Source organism: Nicotiana sylvestris, chromosome 6, assembly GCF_000393655.2.
Source record: "Nicotiana sylvestris chromosome 6, ASM39365v2, whole genome shotgun sequence".
NCBI classification, from domain to species: domain Eukaryota; kingdom Viridiplantae; phylum Streptophyta; class Magnoliopsida; order Solanales; family Solanaceae; genus Nicotiana; species Nicotiana sylvestris.
The window spans coordinates 149,173,563-149,198,895 of record NC_091062.1 but is presented as its reverse complement, the minus strand read 5'-3'; the positions used below and the strand labels follow the sequence as shown (position 1 = coordinate 149,198,895).

The 25,333-nt window shown below is 43.7% G+C and overlaps 1 protein-coding gene across 1 annotated transcript in view; it reads left to right on the top strand.

The window, feature by feature from the left end:
• The window catches only part of LOC104220873 (uncharacterized), a 29,717-nt gene extending 7,501 nt beyond the window's left edge, over positions 1-22,216 (top strand). The window contains exon 3 of the mRNA XM_070149334.1: positions 21,620-22,216. Coding sequence (XP_070005435.1) covers positions 21,620-22,216 — 597 coding nt within the window. The remainder of the gene's footprint in view (positions 1-21,619) is intronic.
• The last annotated feature ends 3,117 nt before the right edge of the window (positions 22,217-25,333 follow it).

Below are 25,333 nucleotides of genomic sequence, written 5' to 3'. Positions count from 1 at the left end.
ACAATATTTCCCAGAATAAGGAAAACCAGTAAATAGTCGGGCACCAAATGAGCAATCCCAGGAAAGAGTGATGAAACAAACAGCAGTAACAGAGTATTCAATGCAGCAACACCAACAGTTCAACAACCACAAACAGATCAATCAATGCGAACGACAGAACTTGGCCAAGGCAGCTGGACCAATATGAACTCTTATACAACTTTCAGACAGTGTTTGGTTACAATGTTTACTGGGAAACTACCTTATGTTTTTCAGTTTTCTTTAAACTCAGTAGACCTCTCTTCAGACTAAAAGTTCCAGCCTTTTCTCTCTTTTTTTTTCTGAAGACTAAAAGTCCAGCCTTTTCTCTCTTTTTTTTTCTGAAGACTAAAAGTCCAGCCCTTTTTCAGTTCTCAAATGGCCTATTTATAAGCCAAAGTGACCAAGTGCAGCTAAGCTGCCCCCATGCTGCAACTTGCAGCCTGCCCTTACCCTGTTAAACCCATGCTTGAGCATCTCTTGATGCCAGCCCCCTTTGTTCCCCACGCCTGGTTTATTCTTTAATCCAGGATTATGGGCTTATTTTAGTATTCCTTTTAAACCCATACTCTTGTGTCTTGTCCCCCCATTGGCATTAGTTTAATCCTAATTTAGTACCCCATTTGTCAGCTCACTTAAACTAATTACTTTTGTTCTTTTTAACACCCCAGAATACCCCTGTCAACCTTGATTATTACTGCCCCTGCCTACTGCAACATCAGGGCATTTTTTGAACTGATGAAAGTTCGAACTCAAGACTGCCTGGGCTGAACCTTTTCAGTCAGTTTTATAGTGCAAACAAACCATTTCAAACAATGCTGGGGCATACAGTCAGTGACAAAGCTCAATTAATCATGCGACCTTATTAGCTCATTCGATTTATTAGTTATAGAAAGCTAATCGACGATTTTTATCGAGTCGACTATACTAATTATAACAGGTAATAATCAATCGCTCACATAAACAATATGTTTAGGGACCTAAAGGGCATCAGACAATTCTGTGTTCAAAAACTGGGAACCTATATAAGTTTATTCACTTGACGACCAATCTAATCGAACATGTTCATCACAGAGTACATTCAGAATACACCCATAGAAAATCAACCGACCAAAGAAAAAGGTCTTTAAAGAGATGAAAGAAATCTGGATGAAAAATAACAAAAATAACAAACAAACCCAAAGAAATATGATGACAACTTAATTAGAACCAAACAAAGAGAGGAAAACGTACCGAAAATGTTTAAATCACACAGACCCAAATCTGATTCATCTTCGAACTTTTGAGGCCGAACAAACTTTAATCAGGGTGTTCTCACATGAGAGCACCTTGATTAAGGTCTATTAGACCTCAAACCCATGTCAAAACTGGCCGGGTTCCCCAGGTGCATGTGTTTCAAAAGTCTGGATTTCCAGATCTGGATTTTTGGGAGTTGTGGGTAGATTCGGACCAAACCAAGTTTGGTTTGGTCACGAGGAAGGTCAGGGGAGTGTCTGGTACAAAGGTGGTGAGGTTTGGTGTAGATCGAGTTTTGTCTCGAATCTTCAAATCCAGATTCGAGACGATAGGAGATGATTCGAGGTTCGTGGTTAGTGGATTCGTGTTCAGGGGAGTGAGGGGGTCTTAGGGTGTTCAGGGGGTGGTCACCGGCGTTCGTGCCGCCGGCTTTAATGGCGAAGGAGACTAGGGCGGCTGCTAGGGTTTGGGGGTTTCAGGGTTCAGGGAAGGAGACGAGTGAGGGGTGGGGTTCGGATAGGGGGCGTGGGGTGTAAGGGAAGGTTTATATATGGTGAGGTTGATCGGATCTGAGCCGTTAGATCAGATGATCTCAACGGCTTAGATCTGATGTCGAGAAATGGGACGGGGTCGTTTGATAGTTAAACGGGGTCGTTTGGTTTAAGTGAGGGGTTGGGTCGGATTGGTTATTGGGTCGGGTTTGAACATGGGTTGCTGAAAGAGGTCCTGAGCCGTTGGATCGGCTAGGACGGACGGCTCAGATTGATTTGCCTGAAACGACGTCGTTTCAGGAGGTTCCTGGGCAGGCCTGGTCTGGACCGGGTCAGATCGTTGGTTTGGGCCTGTTTTTGTTTTATTTTTGGGCCCAAATTGATTTCAACTTTCTTTTGTTTTCCAATTTAAAGAAAAATAAAAAAAATAAAAATAACTAATAAAACAAATGAAATTAAAACAAATAACAATATGGCGTTTCAACATAATTATCATACCAAGTAAGTTAAATCACAACCTAAAACGGACGATGCACATATATTTATATTTTTTTGAATTTTCTTTTAACGCCACATATATTTTTTGTATTTTTGTTTGATAATGACTAGATGCAAAATGGACAGACTCATAAACGACTAACAACACATGTCACGGAAAGATCGAAAAATTGTACAGCGAAGCCTTTTGCCACTATTTTTATTTTCTTTTGGAGCGATTGTCCGTGAAGCAAAAATCACGTGCTTACAGCTGCCCCTCTTTGCACGAAGACACGAAGGGTTTTCGTGCAAAGATAAAGCGAGCGATTTTTGCCCGTCCGAATACTCCATGTGAAGCATTTTGCATTTTTTGAAAAAGATTTGACCGAACCTTTGCTTCAGAGGTTTCCTACATATCCTGGGCTGAAACAGGAATCAGGTCAATGTAGTTCGGGAAATTTTGGTAGCTGGGACTACCGTGCGACTGTAGTGTTTGCTGTTGTTGTGCGCTGTTGTATGCTGCTGTAGGATGCTACTGCTCAACCGATCTCCCTATTACATTGCTCTAAAAGGAAAACAAGAAGCTAAGTTAAACTGAGGATCCTGAAATCTCATCCATCTTCAACTTGTTCTTGCTGCCTTGCTTTCTTGTCGGCTAACGCTTTCCTCTGACGCCTTTATTTTGTGAACTTGGAGATGATGCTGATCCTTCACCTTTTCTGAATGTCAGTTCTCATCACTTTGCTTGATTTGCTGGGGATACGGCTTTCTCCTTTAAATCTTCCAATGGTTTCTTCAGTGGTATGGCTTTTCATCAGAATTGTTATACTGGGCATGCTACAACGTTCCCAAACTACTCTTTTGAGACGCGTTCTTTTTTCCTTTTGAATTGCGCGCTTGCCTCTGCAGTTGTCTGCTTCTTGGTGCTGGGGATTTCATTGTTTCCCGTTTGGGGATCTCTGTTGTAAACTTCTGTCTTCAGGTGGGGTGACTGATTCCAAAATCTAGAGCTGAATGTATTCCCGCATTATACTGGTGGGCGACCTAGAACTTAAATGTATTCCCGCATTATACTGGTGGGTGACCTAGAACTTAAAATGTATTCCCGCATTATACTGGTGGGCGACCTAGAACTTAAATGTATTCCCGCATTATACTGGTGGGCGACCTAGAACTTAAAAGTATTCCCGCATTATACTGGTGGGCGACCTAGAACTTAAATGTATTCCCGCATTATACTGGTGGGTGACCTAGAACTTAAAATGTATTCCCGCATTATACTGGTGGGCGACCTAGAACTTAAATGTATTCCCGCATTATACTGGTGGGCGACCTAGAACTTAAATGTATTCCCGCATTATACTGGTGGGCGACCTAGAACTTAAAAGTATTCCCGCATTATACTGGTGGGCGACCTAGAACTTAAAAGTATTCCCGCATTATACTGGTGGGCGACCTAGAACTTAAATGTATTCCCGCATTATACTGGTGGGTGACCTAGAACTTAAAATGTATTCCCGCATTATACTGGTGGGCGACCTAGAACTTAAATGTATTCCCGCATTATACTGGTGGGCGACCTAGAACTTAAAAGTATTCCCGCATTATACTGGTGGGCGACCTAGAACTTAAAAGTATTCCCGCATTATACTGGTGGGCGACCTAGAACTTAAATGTATTCCCGCATTATACTGGTGGGTGACCTAGAACTTAAAATGTATTCCCGCATTATACTGGTGGGCGACCTAGAACTTAAATGTATTCCCGCATTATACTGGTGGGCGACCTAGAACTTAAAAGTATTCCCGCATTATACTGGTGGGCGACCTAGAACTTAAATGTATTCCCGCATTATACTGGTGGGTGACCTAGAACTTAAAATGTATTCCCGCATTATACTGGTGGGCGACCTAGAACTTAAATGTATTCCCGCATTATACTGGTGGGCGACCTAGAACTTAAAAGTATTCCCGCATTATACTGGTGGGCGACCTAGAACTTAAATGTATTCCCGCATTATACTGGTGGGCGACCTAGAACTTAAAATGTATTCCCGCATTATACTGGTGGGCGACCTAGAACTTAAATGTATTCCCGCATTATACTGGTGGGCGACCTAGAACTTAAAAGTATTCCCGCATTATACTGGTGGGCGACCTAGAACTTAAAAGTATTCCCGCATTATACTGGTGGGCGACCTAGAACTTAAATGTATTCCCGCATTATACTGGTGGGCGACCTAGAACTTAAAAGTATTCCCGCATTATACTGGTGGGCGACCTAGAACTTAAATGTATTCCCGCATTATACTGGTGGGTGACCTAGAACTTAAATGTATTCCCGCATTATACTGGTGGGCGACCTAGAACTTAAAAGTATTCCCGCATTATACTGGTGGGCGACCTAGAACTTAAATGTATTCCCGCATTATACTGGTGGGCGACCTAGAACTTAAAAGTATTCCCGCATTATACTGGTGGGCGACCTAGAACTTAAATGTATTCCCGCATTATACTGGTGGGCGAACCTAGAACTTAAAATGTATTCCCGCATTATACTGGTGGGCGACCTAGAACTTAAATGTATTCCCGCATTATACTGGTGGGCGACCTAGAACTTAAAAGTATTCCCGCATTATACTGGTGGGCGACCTAGAACTTAAATGTATTCCCGCATTATACTGGTGGGCGACCTAGAACTTAAATGTATTGAAATTGTTTCCCCGTTCTTCCGAGAAAATTTTCGACAATCGGCAGAAAATTTTCTGCCCCGGTTTTTGGTGACTTCCATGGCGGTGCATCTTGCAGCCATCATCAATCCTTTGTTTTCCTGCAGCAGACAAAAGGATTTAATCAGTTTTAATCGTGGTGGTAGAGGGTGCCTTTCTGGCGAGCAATTTTTCTTTCTTCCTTTTCTTGCTCTTTGTCCCCATAATTGGTTGGCGGGCAAAGTTGCCTGTTGGGGTCTCTAGCCTGCTGGGGATTGGTTTTCAATTTATCCCCTTTTCTGCTTTCTTTTAAAACACATGATGTGGGAGTCTGCTTCTAACTCCCGAAACCACTCCCTTTTGGAGCTTACTTCTTCCAACATTTCCGAGCACAATCCCTGCATTGCCTGGGGCCGGCCTTTTAAGACTGTTTGTATTACCCTGCATTGGGTGAATTCCCCTTCGGTTTCTGGTAGTAAGCTTCGACAAATCCTTTAAAGACACATTTTAGGAAAAGAAATAAAGATATGGAAAAGAGAAAATCTTTCTGAACCAATATTTTGTGGGAGGAGACAATCAAAAGAACTTATCTGGAGGACACAACTGGTCCCCGTGATCATGACGTGCACCATAGATTCCCGACCCAGTCTATTTGTATCAATCGATTTGCCCGATGGTCTGACTTGCTGGGGATGATAAATGGATGTTCATCCTATTGCGAATGTGGTAGCTTTTGCTGCTCTATCTTGTCGCCTCATGGTGCCCTTCGAGGGGTTTTCACTAATGAGACTCTCTCTTTTCTCTCATCTCCCGGCGCCTTATGGTGCCTATGAAGGTTTTCACCAATAAGACTCTCTCATTTCATATCCCTCATCTTACATCGCCTCTCGGTGCCTGCGAAGGTTTTCACCGATGAGACTCTCTCATTTTATTTCTTTCGAGGAATCGGGGTGTTGTAGATACGACCCTCTCTTCCGGGGATTCTTTTGACTATCAACTCATTCCCAGTCTTACGATCCTTTTCTTTGCTGGGGATCGGTGTATTATTCTCGGCCTTATTTGCCGGATTTGGCATCTCTCGAACATTGATCGGGAGGTCTTTTGGATGTCGATGTTGGTTTTGGTGTGGGATTGAAAGAAGGCTAAAAAATGAAAACAACTTGAGGGGTGATGTGCTACAACTTTTGGAATCAAACCTTTGTTGGAACTTAAAACATAACTTCTGCCCCAGTTCTCTTGCTTGGGGAATTTATTTATTTTTTACTCTTAGGTTGTGCTACGTGCGTTACGCATGTTGTGTCTATTATGCACACTATGTACATTATGCATCCTATATTTATTACGATGCATACTATGACCGAGCCGTGAGGCGCCTACGTATCCTCTTCGAGGAATCAGGTCAAACGTAGTTCCCACGGTTTTATATTCCTTGATTTTTCTTTTCTTTCTTTTCATTTTCTTTTCCTTTTCTTTTTCTTTTTCTTTTCTTTTCCTTTAGTGATTCCAAAAGAGGGGTATTGAAAGAATTTGCTTAAGGCTCAAAGGGGGAAGCGAGGGTTAAAAGTGTTTGGATAGAAGAAAGAATTGCCTCCGTCATCTCATTATTCAACAAATGCCAAATACAAACAAATAAACCAAAATTGCCATAATTTAAAGAAATTACGCATAATATCTCTTGACTGCATCTGAATTGATAGCCATGTCGACACATCTACCTTCGACATCTGTCAAACACAAAGCACCGTTGGACAATATTCTGGTCACGACATAAGGCCCTTGCCAATTTGGGGCGAATTTGCCTTTTGCCTCGACCTGATGTGGGAGGATCTTCTTTAATACCTGCTGCCCTACTTCAAACTTCCTGGGGCGCACCTTTTTATTATACGATCTTGCCATTCTCTTCTGGTACAGCTGACCATGGCACACTGCTGCCAATCTTTTCTCATCTATCAGGCTCAACTGTTCCAATCGAGCTTTGACCCATTCATCATCACCAATCCCGGCTTCAGCGACAATTCGGAGGGACGGAATTTCGACCTCCGCTGGTATCACGGCCTCAGTCCCATATACCAACAAATAAGGAGTTGTGCCTATGGAAGTCCGGACGGTAGTGCGGTAACCCAACAAAGCAAAGGGCAATTTCTCGTGCCACTGTCTGGACCCTTCTACCATTTTTCGCAGTATCTTCTTGATATTCTTATTGGCTGCTTCGACTGCTCCATTTGCCTTAGGACGATATGGGGTGGAATTGCGGTGTGTAATCTTGAATTGTTGGCATACCTCTTTCATCAGGCTGCTATTAAGATTCGCACCGTTATCCGTGATGATCACTTTTGGGATCCCAAATCTGCAGATGATATGGGAGTGAACAAAGTCCACCACCGCCTTCTTGGTTACCGACTTGAAGGTTTTAGCCTCAACCCATTTGGTGAAGTAATCAATGGTCACTAGAATGAACCTATGACCGTTGGATGCTGCTGGCTCGATGGGCCCAATGACATCCATGCCCCATGCTACAAACGGCCAGGGTGCTGACATCGTATGCAATTCTGTTGGCGGAGAGTGAATCAAGTCTCCATGTATTTGGCACTGATGGCATTTCCTCACGAAAGTGATACAGTCGTGTTCCATGGTGAGCCAATAACACCCCGTTCGAAGGATTTTTCTTGCCAATACATATCCACTCATGTGGGGCCCGCAAACTCCAGCATGTACTTCTGCCATAACCGTCGTTGCCCGCCCGGCATCTATGCATCTCAACAATCCCAAATCCGGGGTTCTTTTGTACAATACCCCTCCACTGAGGAAGAAACCATTCGACAACCGCCGAAGGGCTCTTTTTTGGTCTCCAGAGGCATGTTCTGGATATATCCCCATCCTGAGGTATTCTTTGATATCATGAAACCAGGGTTCGCCATCCGCTTCTTCTTCTATGGCATTGCAGTAGGCGTGCTGATCACGGACCTGGATGTGTAGAGGATCAACATACATTTTGTCAGGGTGGTGCAGCATTGATGCTAAGGTGGCTAAGGCATCTGCAACCTCATTGTGAACTCTCGGGATGTGTTTGAACTTCACCGATCGAAATTGCTTGCTCAGATCATGCAAGCATTGTCGGTATGGTATGAGCTTTAGATCTCGTGTTTCCCATTCACCCTGAATTTGATGTACCAAGAGGTCCGAGTCTCCCAAGACCAAGACGTCTTGGACATCCATGTCAGCAGCCAAGCGCAGACCCAGAATGCAAGCCTCATATTCGGCCATATTGTTAGTGCAGTAGAAGCGCAGTTGGGCCGTAACAGGATAATGCCGTCCTGTTTCAGAAATGAGTACTGCCCCTATTCCAACCCCTTTTGCGTTTGCCGCTCCATCAAAGAAAAGCTTCCAACCCGGTTCCTCGGGTAATTCCAACTCATTTGTATGCATCACCTCTTCGTCAGGAAAATACGTTCTTAAGGGCTCGTATTTTTCATCAACGGGATTCTCTGCCAAATGGTCTGCCAGCGCCTGGGCTTTCATGGCCGTCCTCGTCACGTAGATGATATCAAATTCTGTGAGCAGAATTTGCCATTTTGCTAACCTTCCCGTGGGCATAGGTTTCTGAAAGATATACTTCAGCGGGTCCAAACGGGATATGAGATAAGTAGTGTATGAAGACAGGTAGTGCTTCAACTTCTGAGCTACCCAAGTTAGGGCGCAGCATGTTTTCTCGAGTTGAGTGTACTTGACCTCATGCACTGTGAATTTCTTGCTAAGATAGTAGATGGCCTGCTCCTTCCTCCCTGTGTCATCATGTTGCCCCAGTACACAACCAAATGAATTTTCCAAGACCGTCAGGTAAAGGATTAGGGGTTTCCCGGGCTTAGGCGGGACCAATACGGGTGGATTAGACAGATACCCTTTGATTTGGTCGAAAGCCTCCTGACACTCTGTCGTCCAACCTTCTGCAGCATCCTTTCTCAGTAGCCGAAATATGGGCTCACAAGTTGCTGTGAGTTGAGCGATGAACCTGCTGATGTAATTGAGTCTACCCAGCAAACTCATTACCTCTGTTTTGTTCCTTGGCGGTGGCAAGTCTCGGATGGATTCAATTTTGGATGGGTCTAACTCAATCCCCCGTCGACTGACGATGAATCCTAGCAACTTTCCTGATGGAACCCCGAATGCGCATTTGGCCGGGTTAAGCTTGATATCATACCTCCGGAGTCTTTGGAAAAATCTCCTTAGGTCTGTCACATGGTCCTCCTGACGCCAAGATTTGATGATCACATCATCGACGTACACCTCAATTTCCTTGTGTATCATGTCATGAAACACAGCAGTCATTGCTCGCATGTACGTTGCCCCAGCGTTCTTTAAACCGAACGGCATTACCCGATAGCAGTAGGTTCCCCATGGCGTAATAAATGCTGTCTTCTCAGCATCCTCCTCATCCATTAGGATCTGATGATAACCCGCATAGCAATCCACAAAGGATCCGATCTCGCGCCCAGCGCAATTATCGATCAGGATATGAATGTTGGGTAACGGGAAATTGTCCTTGGGACTTGCTTTGTTGAGGTTGCGGTAGTCGACGCACACCCTGATTTTTCCATCCTTCTTTGGGACTGGTACCACATTGGCCAGCCACTCGGGATACCGAGTGACCCGAATGACCTTAGATTGTAATTGCTTAATCACCTCTTCTTTGATCTTTACACTCATTTCTGTTTTAAATTTCCTTAGTTTTTGCTTGACCGGAGGGTATGCCGGGTCAGTGGGCAATTTGTGAACCACTAAATCGGTGCTCAATCCAGGCATATCATCATATGACCATGCAAAAACATCTTTGAATTCCCTGAGAGTTTCGATCAATTCTGCTTTGACATTTGGCTCAATGTGGATGCTAATTTTGGTCTCTTGGATGATATCAGCGTCTCCTAGGTTCACAGCCTCAGTGTCGTTTAGGTTAGGCTTGGGTTTCTCTTCAAATTGGCACAGTTCTCGGTTTATTTCTTCGAAGGCTTCCCCTTCGTCACATTCGGATTCATCATCACAAAAGACCTCTTGTATCATTGAGTCAGATTCAGATTGATTTATTAGACTAGGTCGAAGATCCGCTGTGCATGCCATGTCATTAGGACCAGTAAAAAGAGAACTGTTCAGAAAGAAAAAGAACAAAACAAGAAATTAAAATGGGACAAAAGAAAAGAACTTTATTAAATTTGCAGGATAAAAAGGGTTCACACTTTTACAAAACGAAAGTAAAATTGGGATTACACCCTTGAATAATCCGATCAAACAAACAAACAAACAAAACATTAATCAAAGCCTACTACCAAGACTCCCCTCGGACAGGAAGAGGAGTAACCGTCCAATTGTTGGTCTTGGCCTTAGGCCCCACGAATTGTATCTCTGCTCTGCTGGAACCCTCTCCAGCTTCCACCATACTGACATCCGCAAATAGCCTTTCAAAACTCTGATTGAGGTCTTCATTTATACCGATCAAAGGTCCTCGAATCTTTGGGATCGCTGACCCCTTGGCACTAGCTTTAACAAAAGACCTTGAGAGGCGTGGCACTGGTTTAGGCAGAAACCAGACCCTCTTCTTCATTTTTCGCGCTTGCTTCCTGTCTGCTGCGGTTGGTTTGAACCCCAACCCGAAAGTTTCCAGATTCTTAGGAAGGGAGACAGGTTGGACTATCCCTTGAAGTTCAACTCCCAGGCCTTTTCCCGGCACAAATCCGTTACCCAGCATCTCCGATACCATCATGACTGTTGCGGCAGCTACCCTAGGGTGCGGGATGATTTCTCCTTCAGAGATTTTGTTGGCCGACCCTGTATCGAGAATCTGGTAGACCCAAGGACCCTTGTCATCAGTGGTCTCTATGAAAGGCACAATGGTTCCGCCCATGGTGCATGTTGTATCCTCACCGTGCAACACGACCTCTTGTCTTTCCCACTCGAACTTCACTGTCTGATGTAGGGTGGAAGGCACCGCTTTAGCTGCATGAATCCAAGGTCGTCCTAACAGCAAGTTGTAAGATACCGTGGCGTCCAACACCTGGAATTCCATGGTAAACAGGACCGGGCCAATGGTTAGTTCAAGTACAACATCCCCCACAGTGGCTGTTCCGTTTCCGTCAAACCCTCGGACACAGATGCTATTCTCCCGGATTCTTCCACGGTCAATCTTTAACTGGTCCAGGGTGGATAATGGACAAATATTGGCGCTTGAGCCGTTATCCACCAATACTCGGGTTACCACCGAGTCTTCACATTTGACAGCTAGGTATAGAGCTTTGTTATGCTCCGTACCTTCCACCGGCAGGTCATCATCTGAGAATGTCACTCTGTTCACCTCGAAAATCTTGCTAGCAATGGTTTCCAGGTGGTTTACAGAAATCTCACTGGGTACATGAGCCTCGTTCAATATCTTTAACAGGGCCCGACGATGTTCCTCGGAATGGAGGAGTAATGACAATAGTGAGATCTGGGCAGGTGTTTTTCTCAGCTGCTCAACCACAGAATAGTCTTGTACTTTCATCTTCCTCAGGAAGTCTTCAGCCTCTTCTTCTGACACTGGCTTCTTGGTTGCCACTGGGTTGGTTTTTCTTAACTCCACCGGAGCAAAACATCGACCTGATCGAGTCAGCCCTTGCGCTTCACAACTGACTTCTTCCACCTGTTTTCCTTGGTACGTTATCACTGCTTTTTCATATTTCCAGGGGACAGCCCTGCTGTCAAGCATTGGCAGTTGGACCACCGGCTTTATGGTTACCCGTTCTCTACATACCCCTTTCAACATGACTGCCGGTGTGGGCAGGATCCCTGGTATTACCAATTTGCTAGGCTCGGGTTTGCTTGTTATGACGGACGGGTTCTTCCCCCATATTACTACCGGCTTGACGCCTTCTCCCTGCGACTGTACATTTGTTCCTCCACTGGTTAAGACTTCTTTTGGGGCAGCTTGGATCATCATCACTGTTTGTGAGGGTTTTCTTAATTCACCTCCCTCACACACCAACTCAATCATGTGAGCTTCGTGGTGCGCTGGCAGCGGGTTTTGGTTGATGTTAGGAGCCTCCGGTGTCTGGACCTCGATCTTATTGGTGTCAATAAGATCCTGTATGGCATGCCTTAACTTCCAACACTTCTCGGTATCGTGCCCGAGCATCCCTGAACAGTATTCACAACTGATTGAACGGTCCAAATTCTGAGGCGGGGGATTTGGTTCCCGAGTATGGACGGGACTAACCAAACCCAATTGCCGCAGCTTGTGGAACACAGCGGTGTAGGTTTCTCCCAGTTCGGTGAAGGTTCTTTGCTTCCGCAACCTGTCATTTCTGGCATCTGGATTTCCCCGGAAACCTGCCCCTGAAGGATTTCTATATGCCCTTGGTGGAGGGTAAGTGTTTTGTGGTGGTGCATATATGTTCTGGGGAGCCGGTGCGCGCCATTGTGGGCGAACCGGAGGCTGAGTGTATACCTGGGCTTGGTGTACGGAACAATGTGGTTCTCGAGGTGGATAGAAATTTTGTGGTGGGTTGTATGGATAGTTTGACCTGTGAGGCCTGGGTTGGTTGTAGTGTGGCCTGCCAGCCCTGGGCCAACTGCCTGCCTCGATCGTGGCAACCTCTTCTTTCTTTCTTCTTAGCGCACCTCCCGTGCCGCTTTGAATAGCCTGGGTTGTGGCCTTAAGTGCCGAATAGTTTAAGATCTTGTCCGACCTCAAACCTTCTTCTATCATGACCCCTATTTTGACCACCTCGTTGAAAGATTTTCCAACCGTTGTCACCAAGTGACCAAAGTAGGTTGGATCCAATGTCTGCAAAAAGTAGTCTACCATCTCTCCCTCTCTCATGGGAGGATCGACCCTAGCTGCTTGTTCTCTCCAGCGGAACCCGAACTCGCGAAAACTTTCCCCGGGTTTCTTCCCAGTTCTCAATAACGTGAGACGGTCAGGGACTATCTCTAGATTGTACTGGAAATGACCTGCAAAAGCCTGTGCCAGATCATCCCACGTGTACCACCTGCTGAAATCCTGCCTGGTATACCATTCCAGTGCAGATCCGCTCAGACTTTGGCCGAAGTAAGCTATCAAAAGCTCATCCTTGCCTCCTGCCCCTCTCATTTTGCTACAGAATCCCCGCAAATGTGCCATGGGATCACCGTGCCCTTCATATAAATCAAACTTGGGCATCTTGAACCCAGCCGGGAGTTGGACATCTGGGAAAGGGCACAGATCTTTGTATGCCACGCTGACTTGATTGCCCAGCCCGTGTAAGTTCCTGAAGGATTGCTCCAGGCTTTTGAACTTTCTCAACACTTCATCCTGTTCAGGGGCCTTAACCGGCTTCTCAACCTCTGCCGGAACTTCCAAATGGGGATTGTAAGCCTGTGGTTCGGGTGCATGGAATGTAGGCTCAGGGGGATAGTATTGTGTATCGTGAGCCTGAAACAATGGCTCACTGGTCGTTCGCTGCAAAGGGGCTGATGCAGGTCCCACAAAAATGGGAATATTGGGTGTTGGGAGAGGTTGATGGGGTGGTGGAGCTTGGGAATCATGAGGGCTTCTTTCTTGATGATAGAGGGGATTTGGGCGGCTTGTGGAAGGGCCAGAGTGAGGGTACTCCGGCACGTGTCCCAGTGTCTCAGGGCTCTTTTGCGTTTTGGCCAGGGCTAGCTGCATTGCATGCATCTCTAGTCCCATCCTTTCAATCTTTTCCATTGCCTCTTTTAGCAACTGGCTCATCGGCCTTTCTTCCTCATTACTATTCTCAGAAGTGGTCATGCTTGTTGCTACCGGTCCTTTGGATCTGGTTTGGTATGAATGTGTTGCCAGAATTCTTTAACAACTAACTGTCTGGTATCAGACAACAACAAACTTTGTTAGTGTTAGAGCTTAACAGATTTGATCATAACACATAGAGGATGCAATGCACCTAGGCAGTTAACCGTTTCTACATGCTTTGCTTCAAACCACATGCGTCATCCCGGTTTGTTCATTCGTCTCTTTTTAGAGTATTATGCGAAACCCCGCGTTTTATTTTATTTACATTTTCTTTTCTTTATTTATTAAAAGCGGTCGAATCTTATGGGGATTGCCTACGTATCACGTCCCCGCGTGAATCAGACCAGGCGTAGTTCTGCCTTAAAGTAAAAACACACAATTTTTGTGAAATCATTGAATTCATTCTCAAAATTTTGCTATTACAAATTACATCAAGCAAGGAATAGCAATAGTACAAACTCGACGGTTTCAAACTCGGTTTAACGAAAAAGAAAACAACATATGGAAAAACAACCCAAGCCAAATAAACAGGACTTGACCAAAACTAATTCTCCAATTTAAGGGGCCGTGAGGCATCATCCGGCCTTTTTGCGGCTCTAGGTGTAAGGTCTCTTTGCAAGCTCTTCAATTCGTTCATAATCCGGCGGACGCAACCCATGATGGAAACAAGGAGGGTCTTCCGAGGTGTTCGCTCATATGCCAAGCATTTCATGTAGATGTAATGCCCTATTTCATCAATCCTTCCCCGGATGTTGTCCCTTTCTGTGAACAAATGCCTTATCTGTTGGTTCTTCAATCCCAGTGTTTGCGCATTGTTGGCAAGCTGATCCTGGAACATCTCCATTTGCCTTTCCATTCTGGTCATTGCATCGTAATATTGCCTTCTGTCGTCTTGGGCATTTCGTGTTTGCTTGAGGATCCTTTCTCGAAGAGAGGCATTCGTTTCCCTTAATGTCCCGATGCTCAGTTCATACTCCCTTATGACTTGTTGCAGGCGCTGCCTCCGAGCCATCGCACCCTTTGCCCACTTGGTTCGCAATTTTGCTGTGCTGGCCCTGGCTTTTTCCAAATCTTCCTGGCATTCCGCAACCTGATCTTTTAACCCTGCTATCAATCTTTTATCTGCCCGGCTTCCTAGCTGGCTATTAGCCTCTTTTTTCATTCTCCGGATCTGAGTTTTGAGGATCTCGCCTTCTCTGATTAACTTGTTCTTTTCTCCCTTGTGGGCAGCAGACTGTAATTGGCACTCAAACTTCATATCCTGAACTTGTTGCTTCAGTTTGCCTGCTTTGACAAGATATTCCTGCTCTTTGGCCAACCAGCCCCACTGTTCTTGTGAAGATTTGGCAAATTCTTGCAGGTGAGGTCTTTTGGTCGGTCTTCCAGATGATGTCTCCCCTTTGTACCAGGCCTGATACCCGGGCGAAACTTCCCCTTTTGCCCGATTCAATTACACAAGTATTTGCTTCTAAGTATTGACATTGGCTCCAAATTTGACGAACCCTTGCTTCAGGAAACTGGCCGTCGGGACTGATCTCGATTACCTGGATGCTCAGATCCTCGTCTTTCGGCACTATCTGATACCTCCCAAGTTGCCTTAAAACCCGATGCGGCGCGTATGGTTGAATACTTTTAAGTCCCATTAAGAGAAAATGGGGCCTGGCTGCTGGCATGTATATGACTTCGCCGATCGATAACCATCCTAGCGCCCACTGTATTTGACTGGCGTTGAGGGTATGGAAATATGAGGTCCATGCTACAACTCCTTCTGGTAGGTAGGTTTCATCAACTCTGGTATAGAACTCCTCTATGCAGGTCTTTCCAGCGGATCCATGGCTCAGAAACTGGGCTCGGTGACATAGGTGTTCGATCATCCACATTTGCAACAACAAATTGCAACCCTCGAAAAAGCTTCCTCCGGCTTTGCAAGAAGTGAGTGCCCGGAATATATCAGATACTATCATGGGCGCCAACGTACTATCACTCTGTGTGAGCAACGTACTGACGACCCCTGCTATCTTTATGTCAATATTCCCATCTTTTCTTGGGAATACTAGTAGTCCTAAGAAAGTTATCATGAAAGCAATTCGTCTATGTTCTTCCCACTTCTGGCGATTACCTTTGCTGCACAACTGGTTTTCTGGCTTGTCGAATCCTCCTATGTGACCATATCTTTGATATATGAAACTCATGCTGCAAAAACCTTTTGCCAAGTCAGGGTTATGAACTGTTCTGACTATCTTTAAGGAGTCCAGGAACCGGTGTACTGCTACAGCTCTTGGAGCAATCAGATATTTGTGCCTCAAAGGAGTCTCAGTGCTGCCGATATACCCTGCTATTTCTTCTAAAGTTGGGGTAAGTTCGAAATCTGAGAAGCGGAAGACATTGTGCGCAGGATCCCAGTGGGGGACTAGTGCCCTTATGATATCTCCTCGTGGCCTGATATCCAACAAACTCGTGAGGCCTTTCAGATACTTCTTGATTTCGTCATGCCCCTCTTTGCCCAAATCATTCCACCAGAGCCGCAATTGGAGGGGAATTTTATTCATGATTGAAAAGGGTTCATTCGGAATCGTGCTCATTCTGCACATTTATTAATAAGATTTTAACAAACGACACTTATCCTGCTGAAAATATATGCGATTTTTTGTGAATTTTGAATTTTCATATATATATAAAAACTTTCTAAAGAAGTCAATAACGGAAAATATTTTGGATTTTTTTTTTTTTTTTTCGTTTCGAAAAACTGGGAGCCTGAAAGGACTTTTCTAGACCTTTAACAAGATAAATACTTTTGCCGTAAATAAAGATATATACATTTTGAAATAAAGCAAAACTTTTGAATTTTTCATATATATATATATATACATATATTTGTAACAAATAATAAAAGTAAAGACAACACAAGACTTTCTTTTTTATTATAAAAAACAATTTTAAAAATAAGATTTTTTTTGATTTTTATGACAAGACAAACTCTATATTTCTATTGATATATTTTTATTATTATTATTATTTTTTTTCTAAGACAGAACAGCGACTTTCTTAACCGTTATTTCCCTTTTTTCACAATATTCCAAATATTCAAACACCGGTCAGCATGCGGGTATGAGACAAATAAATGCACGAAAAACAATAGGATGCGTCAGCATGGCCTTTTCATATCAGGTTGCTAGTCCTAGACGGACCCAACCCCTGTGTTGAGTCCCCTAAGTCAAATGCAACGTGATGCAAATAAGCGTTCCTACTAGGGATCCGGCATGAAGTCACGTTATTCTATGTTCAAAACCTGGGTCGGTGTTCTAGACAGTGTACCCGAGCGGACAACTCGAGTTGAGGAAGGAGCTCCTTTCCGGGAACCAAAAGGCCAGCCGGCTTAGAAACTTTCCGAGCCTCTTTTATTTAGGGTATGACACTAACAGAATAGGGAGTCTCAACCAGTGAGCACATCCCCGGAGGCAAGAAGAGAAAGGTTTCGGCACAGTTTATATACAGTTCAAATAATATCAAAGCGGTAAAAGCAGCATTTAGCACATTAGGCTCAAAACATGTAATAATCAGATAATAAATAAAGCCAAATAATAATAATTACTCTAAGCTCGAATTCTTAACCCTGAACCAGTGGTTCTGGGTTTCCAAAAGAGATCCCCAGCAGAGTCGTCAGAGCTGTCACACCTCCTTTTTCCGCACCCGAGGGGGCAGGGGGAGTTTTTTCCAATTAAAGGACAATCGAAACGGGATTGGTTTATTTATTTCAGAGTCGCCACTTGGGAGATTTAGGGTGTCCCAAGTCACCAATTTTAATCCCGAATCGAGGAAAAGAATGACTCTATATTATGGTCTGCGTACCAGAAATCCGGATAAGGAATTCTGTTAACCCGGGAGAAGGTGTTAGGCATTCCCGAGTTCCGTGGTTCTAGCACGGTCGCTCAACTGTTATATTCGGCTTGATTATCTGATTTTATACAAGTGTGAACTTATGTGCAAAATTTAACTTTTAACCGCTTTTATCATTTACTGTTTTTATCAAGAATTGCAACGTTGTGAAAATGTATCTCGAACCGCGTTACAATCAATGTACCCGTGGTCGTCGACACACTTTGACTCCGTTGAGATTTGGATTTGGGTCACATCAATGTGCACCCGAGTTTAAGGAAATTAAATTATTGGAGGCGTGCCTAAAGCGACTAGCGTATTTATTTTGGGTAGGACCGTGGAATTTTACTAAACGGTCCATCCTGAAGTCTAAACAATTTTTAAAGCAGATATTTACTGAGGGCCCCGCAATTTGTATTTTATTTGGTGAGGCTCATCTCATTCTTATTTTAAAATGAATTTACAACGTCATGGACACGCATCTCGAACCACGTCACAATCAATGTACCCGTGATTAGAAACACATTTCGACTCCGTTGAGAATTGGATTTGGGTCACATAAATGTGCACCCGAGTTTAAGAAGGTAAGATTTATTAAGGCGCGTCCTAAAGAGTCTAACGTATTGTTAATTTAGGAGGGTTGTGAGATTTGCTAAACGACCCGTCCTAGAAACTAAATGCTTCGATAATATACGTTTAACGAGGGCCCCGCATCTTGTGCGTTTTTGTTTGTCGAAGCTCATCTCGTCTTTATTTTAAAAGGAGATCCTATAGCAACTACGTTTCTTGTCGCATTTGTCTCTACTAGTTGAGAATAAAAATGACCCTATTCAATTACATGCTTGCAGGTTATTATAACGGAATTCTGAGTGCCTTTGCAGAATAAGAAAACATGGCCATGCCCATGGGCAGCTAATCGAGCATCGTGGGCCCGAACCCAGCCCACACAGTATCGGCTGGACCTGGGCCAATGCCTTTCTGATGAAAGGCTGCTGGGTTCGTTTGATTCGGGCTCGACCTTCGTGAGGTTGAGAAGTGCAGACTTGCGCCGTTTATTTTAAGGCAATGGTTTGCCAATTGTAAGGAGACAGTTTATCAAAAGGACATGAAATTAACTAACATGGATAGTTCTATGTATTTAAGGACATGCTAACCATATAAAACCTAAGATACAACCTACTGCATTGGAGACCCTTTTATCTATCAACTTACATATACAAACTAGCATTCAATCACCACATATTGACATCTACTGGGCACACAGGCTACCTTCAGTATCTAAACAAGAATGCAAACTATTACACATTACATGAATATTTAATGTAACAATCTATGTATAAAAGACATTCTTCAGGACTTTCATCTGTATTCATGCTCAAATTTCCCAATTACATTTTTTGACAGTGCATTGGTTGTGTACCTGGTATAGAGGACAAAGAAGAAAGGAATGATCAGCTGGGCAGTATGCAGTAAACACAGCAACAGCAGATACACAGCAACAACACAGCAACAAATCAACAATCCAAGTGTTTTCCACAGCCCACGACAACCAACAATATTTCCCAGAATAAGGAAAACCAGCAAATAGTCGAGCACCAAATGAGCAATCCCAGGAAAGAGTGATGAAACAAACAGCAGTAACAGAGTATTCAATGCAGCAACACCAACAGTTCAACAACCACAAACAGATCAATCAATGCGAACGACAGAACTTGGCCAAGGCAGCTGGACCAATATGAACTCTTATACAACTTTCAGACAGTGTTTGGTTACAATGTTTACTGGGAAACTACCTTATGTTTTTCAGTTTTCTTTAAACTCAGTAGACCTCTCTTCAGACTAAAAGTTCCAGCCTTTTCTCTCTTTTTTTTTCTGAAGACTAAAAGTCCAGCCTTTTCTCTCTTTTTTTTTCTGAAGACTAAAAGTCCAGCCCTTTTTCAGTTCTCAAATGGCCTATTTATAAGCCAAAGTGACCAAGTGCAGCTAAGCTGCCCCCATGCTGCAACTTGCAGCCTGCCCTTACCCTGTTAAACCCATGCTTGAGCATCTCTTGATGCCAGCCCCCTTTGTTCCCCACGCCTGGTTTATTCTTTAATCCAGGATTATGGGCTTATTTTAGTATTCCTTTTAAACCCATACTCTTGTGTCTTGTCCCCCCATTGGCATTAGTTTAATCCTAATTTAGTACCCCATTTGTCAGCTCACTTAAACTAATTACTTTTGTTCTTTTTAACACCCCAGAATACCCCTGTCAACCTTGATTATTACTGCCCCTGCCTACTGCAACATCAGGGCATTTTTTGAACTGATGAAAGTTCGAACTCAAGACTGCCTGGGCTGAACCTTTTCAGTCAGTTTTTATAGTGCAAACAAACCATTTCAAACAATGCTGGGGCATACAGTCAGTGACAAAGCTCAATTAATCATGCGACCTTATTAGCTCATTCGATTTATTAGTTATAGAAAGCTAATCGACGATTTTTATCGAGTCGACTATACTAATTATAACAGGTAATAATCAATCGCTCACATAAACAATATGTTTAGGGACCTAAAGGGCATCAGACAATTCTGTGTTCAAAAACTGGGAACCTATATAAGTTTATTCACTTGACGACCAATCTAATCGAACATGTTCATCACAGAGTACATTCAGAATACACCCATAGAAAATCAACCGACCAAAGAAAAAGGTCTTTAAAGAGATGAAAGAAATCTGGATGAAAAATAACAAAAATAACAAACAAACCCAAAGAAATATGATGACAACTTAATTAGAACCAAACAAAGAGAGGAAAACGTACCGAAAATGTTTAAATCACACAGACCCAAATCTGATTCATCTTCGAACTTTTGAGGCCGAACAAACTTTAATCAGGGTGTTCTCACATGAGAGCACCTTGATTAAGGTCTATTAGACCTCAAACCCATGTCAAAACTGGCCGGGTTCCCCAGGTGCATGTGTTTCAAAAGTCTGGATTTCCAGATCTGGATTTTTGGGAGTTGTGGGTAGATTCGGACCAAACCAAGTTTGGTTTGGTCACGAGGAAGGTCAGGGGAGTGTCTGGTATGAAAAGATGGTGAGGTTTGGTGTAGATCGAGTTTTGTCTCGAATCTTCAAATCCAGATTCGAGACGATAGGAGATGATTCGAGGTTCGTGGTTAGTGGATTCGTGTTCAGGGGAGTGAGGGGGTCTTAGGGTGTTCAGGGGGTGGTCACCGGCGTTCGTGCCGCCGGCTTTAATGGCGAAGGAGACTAGGGCGGCTGCTAGGGTTTGGGGGTTTCAGGGTTCAGGGAAGGAGACGAGTGAGGGGTGGGGTTCGGATAGGGGGCGTGGGGTGTAAGGGAAGGTTTATATATGGTGAGGTTGATCGGATCTGAGCCGTTAGATCAGATGATCTCAACGGCTTAGATCTGATGTCGAGAAATGGGACGGGGTCGTTTGATAGTTAAACGGGGTCGTTTGGTTTAAGTGAGGGGTTGGGTCGGATTGGTTATTGGGTCGGGTTTGAACATGGGTTGCTGAAAGAGGTCCTGAGCCGTTGGATCGGCTAGGACGGACGGCTCAGATTGATTTGCCTGAAACGACGTCGTTTCAGGAGGTTCCTGGGCAGGCCTGGTCTGGACCGGGTCAGATCGTTGGTTTGGGCCTGTTTTTGTTTTATTTTTGGGCCCAAATTGATTTCAACTTTCTTTTGTTTTCCAATTTAAAGAAAAAAAAAAAAATAACTAATAAAACAAATGAAATTAAAACAAATAACAATATGGCGTTTCAACATAATTATCATACCAAGTAAGTTAAATCACAACCTAAAACGGACGATGCACATATTTTTATATTTTTTTGAAATTTCTTTTAACGCCACATATATTTTTTGTATTTTTGTTTGATAATGACTAGATGCAAAATGGACAGACTCATAAACGACTAACAACACATGTCACGGAAAGATCGAAAAATTGTACAGCGAAGCCTTTTGCCACTATTTTTATTTTCTTTTGGAGCGATTGTCCGTGAAGCAAAAATCACGTGCTTACAGGTACCACCTAATGAGAAGTTATTCATAGGAGGGGATTTCAATGGCCATATTGGGTCGAACGCAGGTGTGTATGACGAAGTGCATGGAGGCTTCGGTTTTGGGGAGAGGAACGAAGGAGGAACCTCGTTACTGGACTTCGCTAAGGCTTTTGGGTTGGTGGTTGCTAACTCTTGCTATCCGAAGAGGGAGGGGCATGTGGTTACTTTTCAAAATGTGGTGGCGAAGACTCAAATTGACTATCTCCTACTCAGGAGGCGCGACAGAGGCTTGTGCAAGGACTGCAAGGTGATTCCAGGTGAGATACTTGTGACGCGACATAGGCTTTTGGTGATGGACGTTGGTATTATGGTGAAGAGGAGGAAAATATCGGGTCGAGGAAGACCGAGAATCAGGTGGGGAGCCTTAACTAAGGACAAAGCTCAAGAGTTGGAAGGGCGGTTGTCGGTTATGGGAGCTTGGAGGAGCAGTGGTGACGCGAACTCTATGTGGTCAACGACAGCAAACTGTATAAGAGAGGCTGCGAGAGAGGTGTTAGGGGTCTCAACGGGTGTCTCCGGCAGGCACAAAGGAGAATGGTGGTGGAATGAAGTGGTATAAGGTAAAGTGGAAGCCAAAAAGGAGGCGTACCGGGCGTTAGGGGGAGCATAGGCGAGGGAGAGGCGAGCGTACATGGAGAGGTATAAGGTAGCTAGGAAGGAAGCGAAGATGGCGGTCACGGAGGCTAAGACTGCGGTTTATAGTCGTATGTACGAGGAACTAGGGGAAAAAGGGGGGGGAGAATAAGTTATTTAGGCTGGCCAAGCTGAGAGAGAGGAAAGCTCGAGATTTAGACCGAGTGAGATGCATCAAGGACGACGATGGGAGAGTATTGATGGAAGATTCCTAGATTAAGAGGAGATGGCAGACTTACTTTCAGAAACTTCTTAATGAAGTAGGGGATCGGGATATTGTGATCGGTGAATTGGAGCATTCCGAGAGTCACGCTAACTCTGGGTACTGCAGGTGCATCGAGGTTGAGGAGGTCATGGGAGCTATGAGTAGGAGCAAAGTGACCGGACCTGACGAGATTCCGGTAGAATTTTGGAAGTGTGTGGGGAAAACAGGTTTGGAGTGGTTGACTAGGTTGTTGAATGTTATTTTTGAGGCGAAGAGGATGCCAGATGAGTGGAGGTGGAGTAAGGTGGTCCCACTGTATAAGAACAAAGGTGATATCCAGAGCTGTAACAATTATAGGGGTATCAAATTATTAAGTCATACTATGAAAGTATGGGAGAGGGTAGTTGAAGCAAGGTTGAGGATGACGGTATCCGTCTTCGACAACCAATTTGGTTTCATGCCGGGTCGTTCTACTACAGAAGCTATACACCTTGTTAGGAGGTTGGTTGAACAGTACAGAGATAAGAAGAAAGATCTGTACATGGTGTTTATTGACCTAGAAAAAGCGTATGACAAGGTTCCTAGAGAAGTTCTCTAGAGAAGCTTGAAGGCAAAAGGCGTGTTGGTTCCCTACATTATGGCGATTAAGGACATGTATGATGGGGCAAAGACTCGGGTTAGGACAGTGGGAGGCGACTCTGAGGATTTTCCGGTTGTTATGGGGTTACACCAAGGTTCTGCCCTCAGTCCGTTCCTATTCGCCCTGGTGATGGATGCGTTAACACATCACATTCAAGGGGATGTTCCATGGTGCATGTTATTCGCTGATGACATAGTTCTAATTGATGAGACGCGAACCGGTGTTAACGAGAAGCTAGAGGTTTGGAGACAAGCTCTTGAATCTAAGGGTTTCAAGCTTAGCAGGACAAAGACGGAATACCTGGAGTGTAAGTTCAGCGCTGAGCAGAGGGAAATGGGCGTGGATGTGAGGCTTGAATCACAGGTCATCCAAAGTAGAGACAGCTTCAAGTACTTTGGGTCGGTTATCCAGGGGGGAGGGGAGATCGACGAGGATGTTACGCACCGTATCGGTGTAGGATGGATGAAGTGGAGGTTAGCATCTGGAGTATTGTGTGACAAAAGAGTGCCACTGACACTCAAATGTAAGTTCTATAAAGCGGTGGTTAGGCCGGCCATGATGTATGGGGCTGAGTGTTGGTCGGTTAAGAAATCACATATCTAGAAGATGAAGGTAGCAGAAATAAGGATGTTGAGGTGGATGTGCGGGCATAGTAGGATGGATAAGATTATGAATGATGATATTCGAGAGAAGGTGTGCGTGGCTCCCATTGATGACAAGATGCGGGAAGCAAGGCTCAGGTGGTTCGGGCACGTTCAGAGGAGAAGCCAGATGCGCTCTGGTAAGGAGGTGTGAACGGCTGGTTATGGAGGGCTCGAGAAGAGGTAGAGGGCGGCCTAAGAAGTATTGGGGAGGTGATTAGGTAGGATATGGCGATGCTTCAGATTTTCGAGGACATGACACTTGATAGGAATATGTGGAGGTCGAGTATTAAGGTTGTAGGCTAGGAGGTAGCTGAGTATTGTCTTACATCATAACTTTGGGGGACTAGTTTGGTAAGGATACTATTTTGATTTTGCTTGGTATCATTCCTCTTGATTTCATGTTGTTCTTATTTTTCATATATATATATATAAATGTATTTCTTTATATATATATATATATATATATTTCATATTGTTTCTGTGGAGTTACTAATATTGTTTTATTTTGTCCTTTTGTCTTATTGAGCCGAGGGTCTTTCAGAAACAGCCTCTCTACTCCTTCGGGGTAGGGGTAAGGTCTGCGTACACACTACCCTCCCCAGACCCCACTAGTGGGATTACACTGGGTTGTTGTTGTATTCTAGCTGTTGTCACCAATTTATAGCAATTATTCTCGTTGTACTTGTCACTAATTGCATGGTAACTCACATTTATTCTTCCTCACTAAACCAACTCATTTGCGTCTAGAATGGATAAACTAAGGGACAAATGCAAACTACGATATATAGCACCACTGGCTTGACTTTACAATGTCTTCGTCCATATCGTAAAATGCTTTTAAGATGACATCCACAGGGCAACTGGGCTCCTTGTATTAGCACAAGCATCGTGTATTTTGGGGATTAATTCATCTTTAGTATTATTTTAATTTATGTATATGAGTATTGGTTTGGATCATGTCGTGTTGGATCGGATTGAATCATTCCTATTTTAATTGGATTATTATTTATTAAAGTGATATAAAAAGGTAAGAAAATGTGGAATAAGAAAAAACTACCGGAAAGTTGTGTTTTTCGGTCATTATGACTTTTGTGTGAGTTAATCAAAATTTTATGATTTGTGTGTGAGAAAACATAACTATATGACCTTAGTAGAAAAAAATTATAGTTATATAAGCGTTTGCACAATTTATCATTCACTCTGTAAATCAACTATATATATATATATATATATATATATATGACCCCACACAAATATAGTATTAATTCTCTAAGGGGTCGTTTGGTATGAGGTATAAAAAGGTATAGTGCTGGTATAAAAATTTAATATCATCTTAATACTTTGTTTGGTTAGCAAACGAGGTATAAATTATCCAGGATTAAAATTAACACCGGGATAACTTATACCTTATAGAGGGTGGGGTAATTAGCACCGGCATAACTTATACATTTTTTCTTACAAATTATGCAATTGTCATATTTAACACAACATACCGAACAATGGATAAAAAACAATCCCAGCATAACTAATCCCAACATAACTTATCCCAGCATA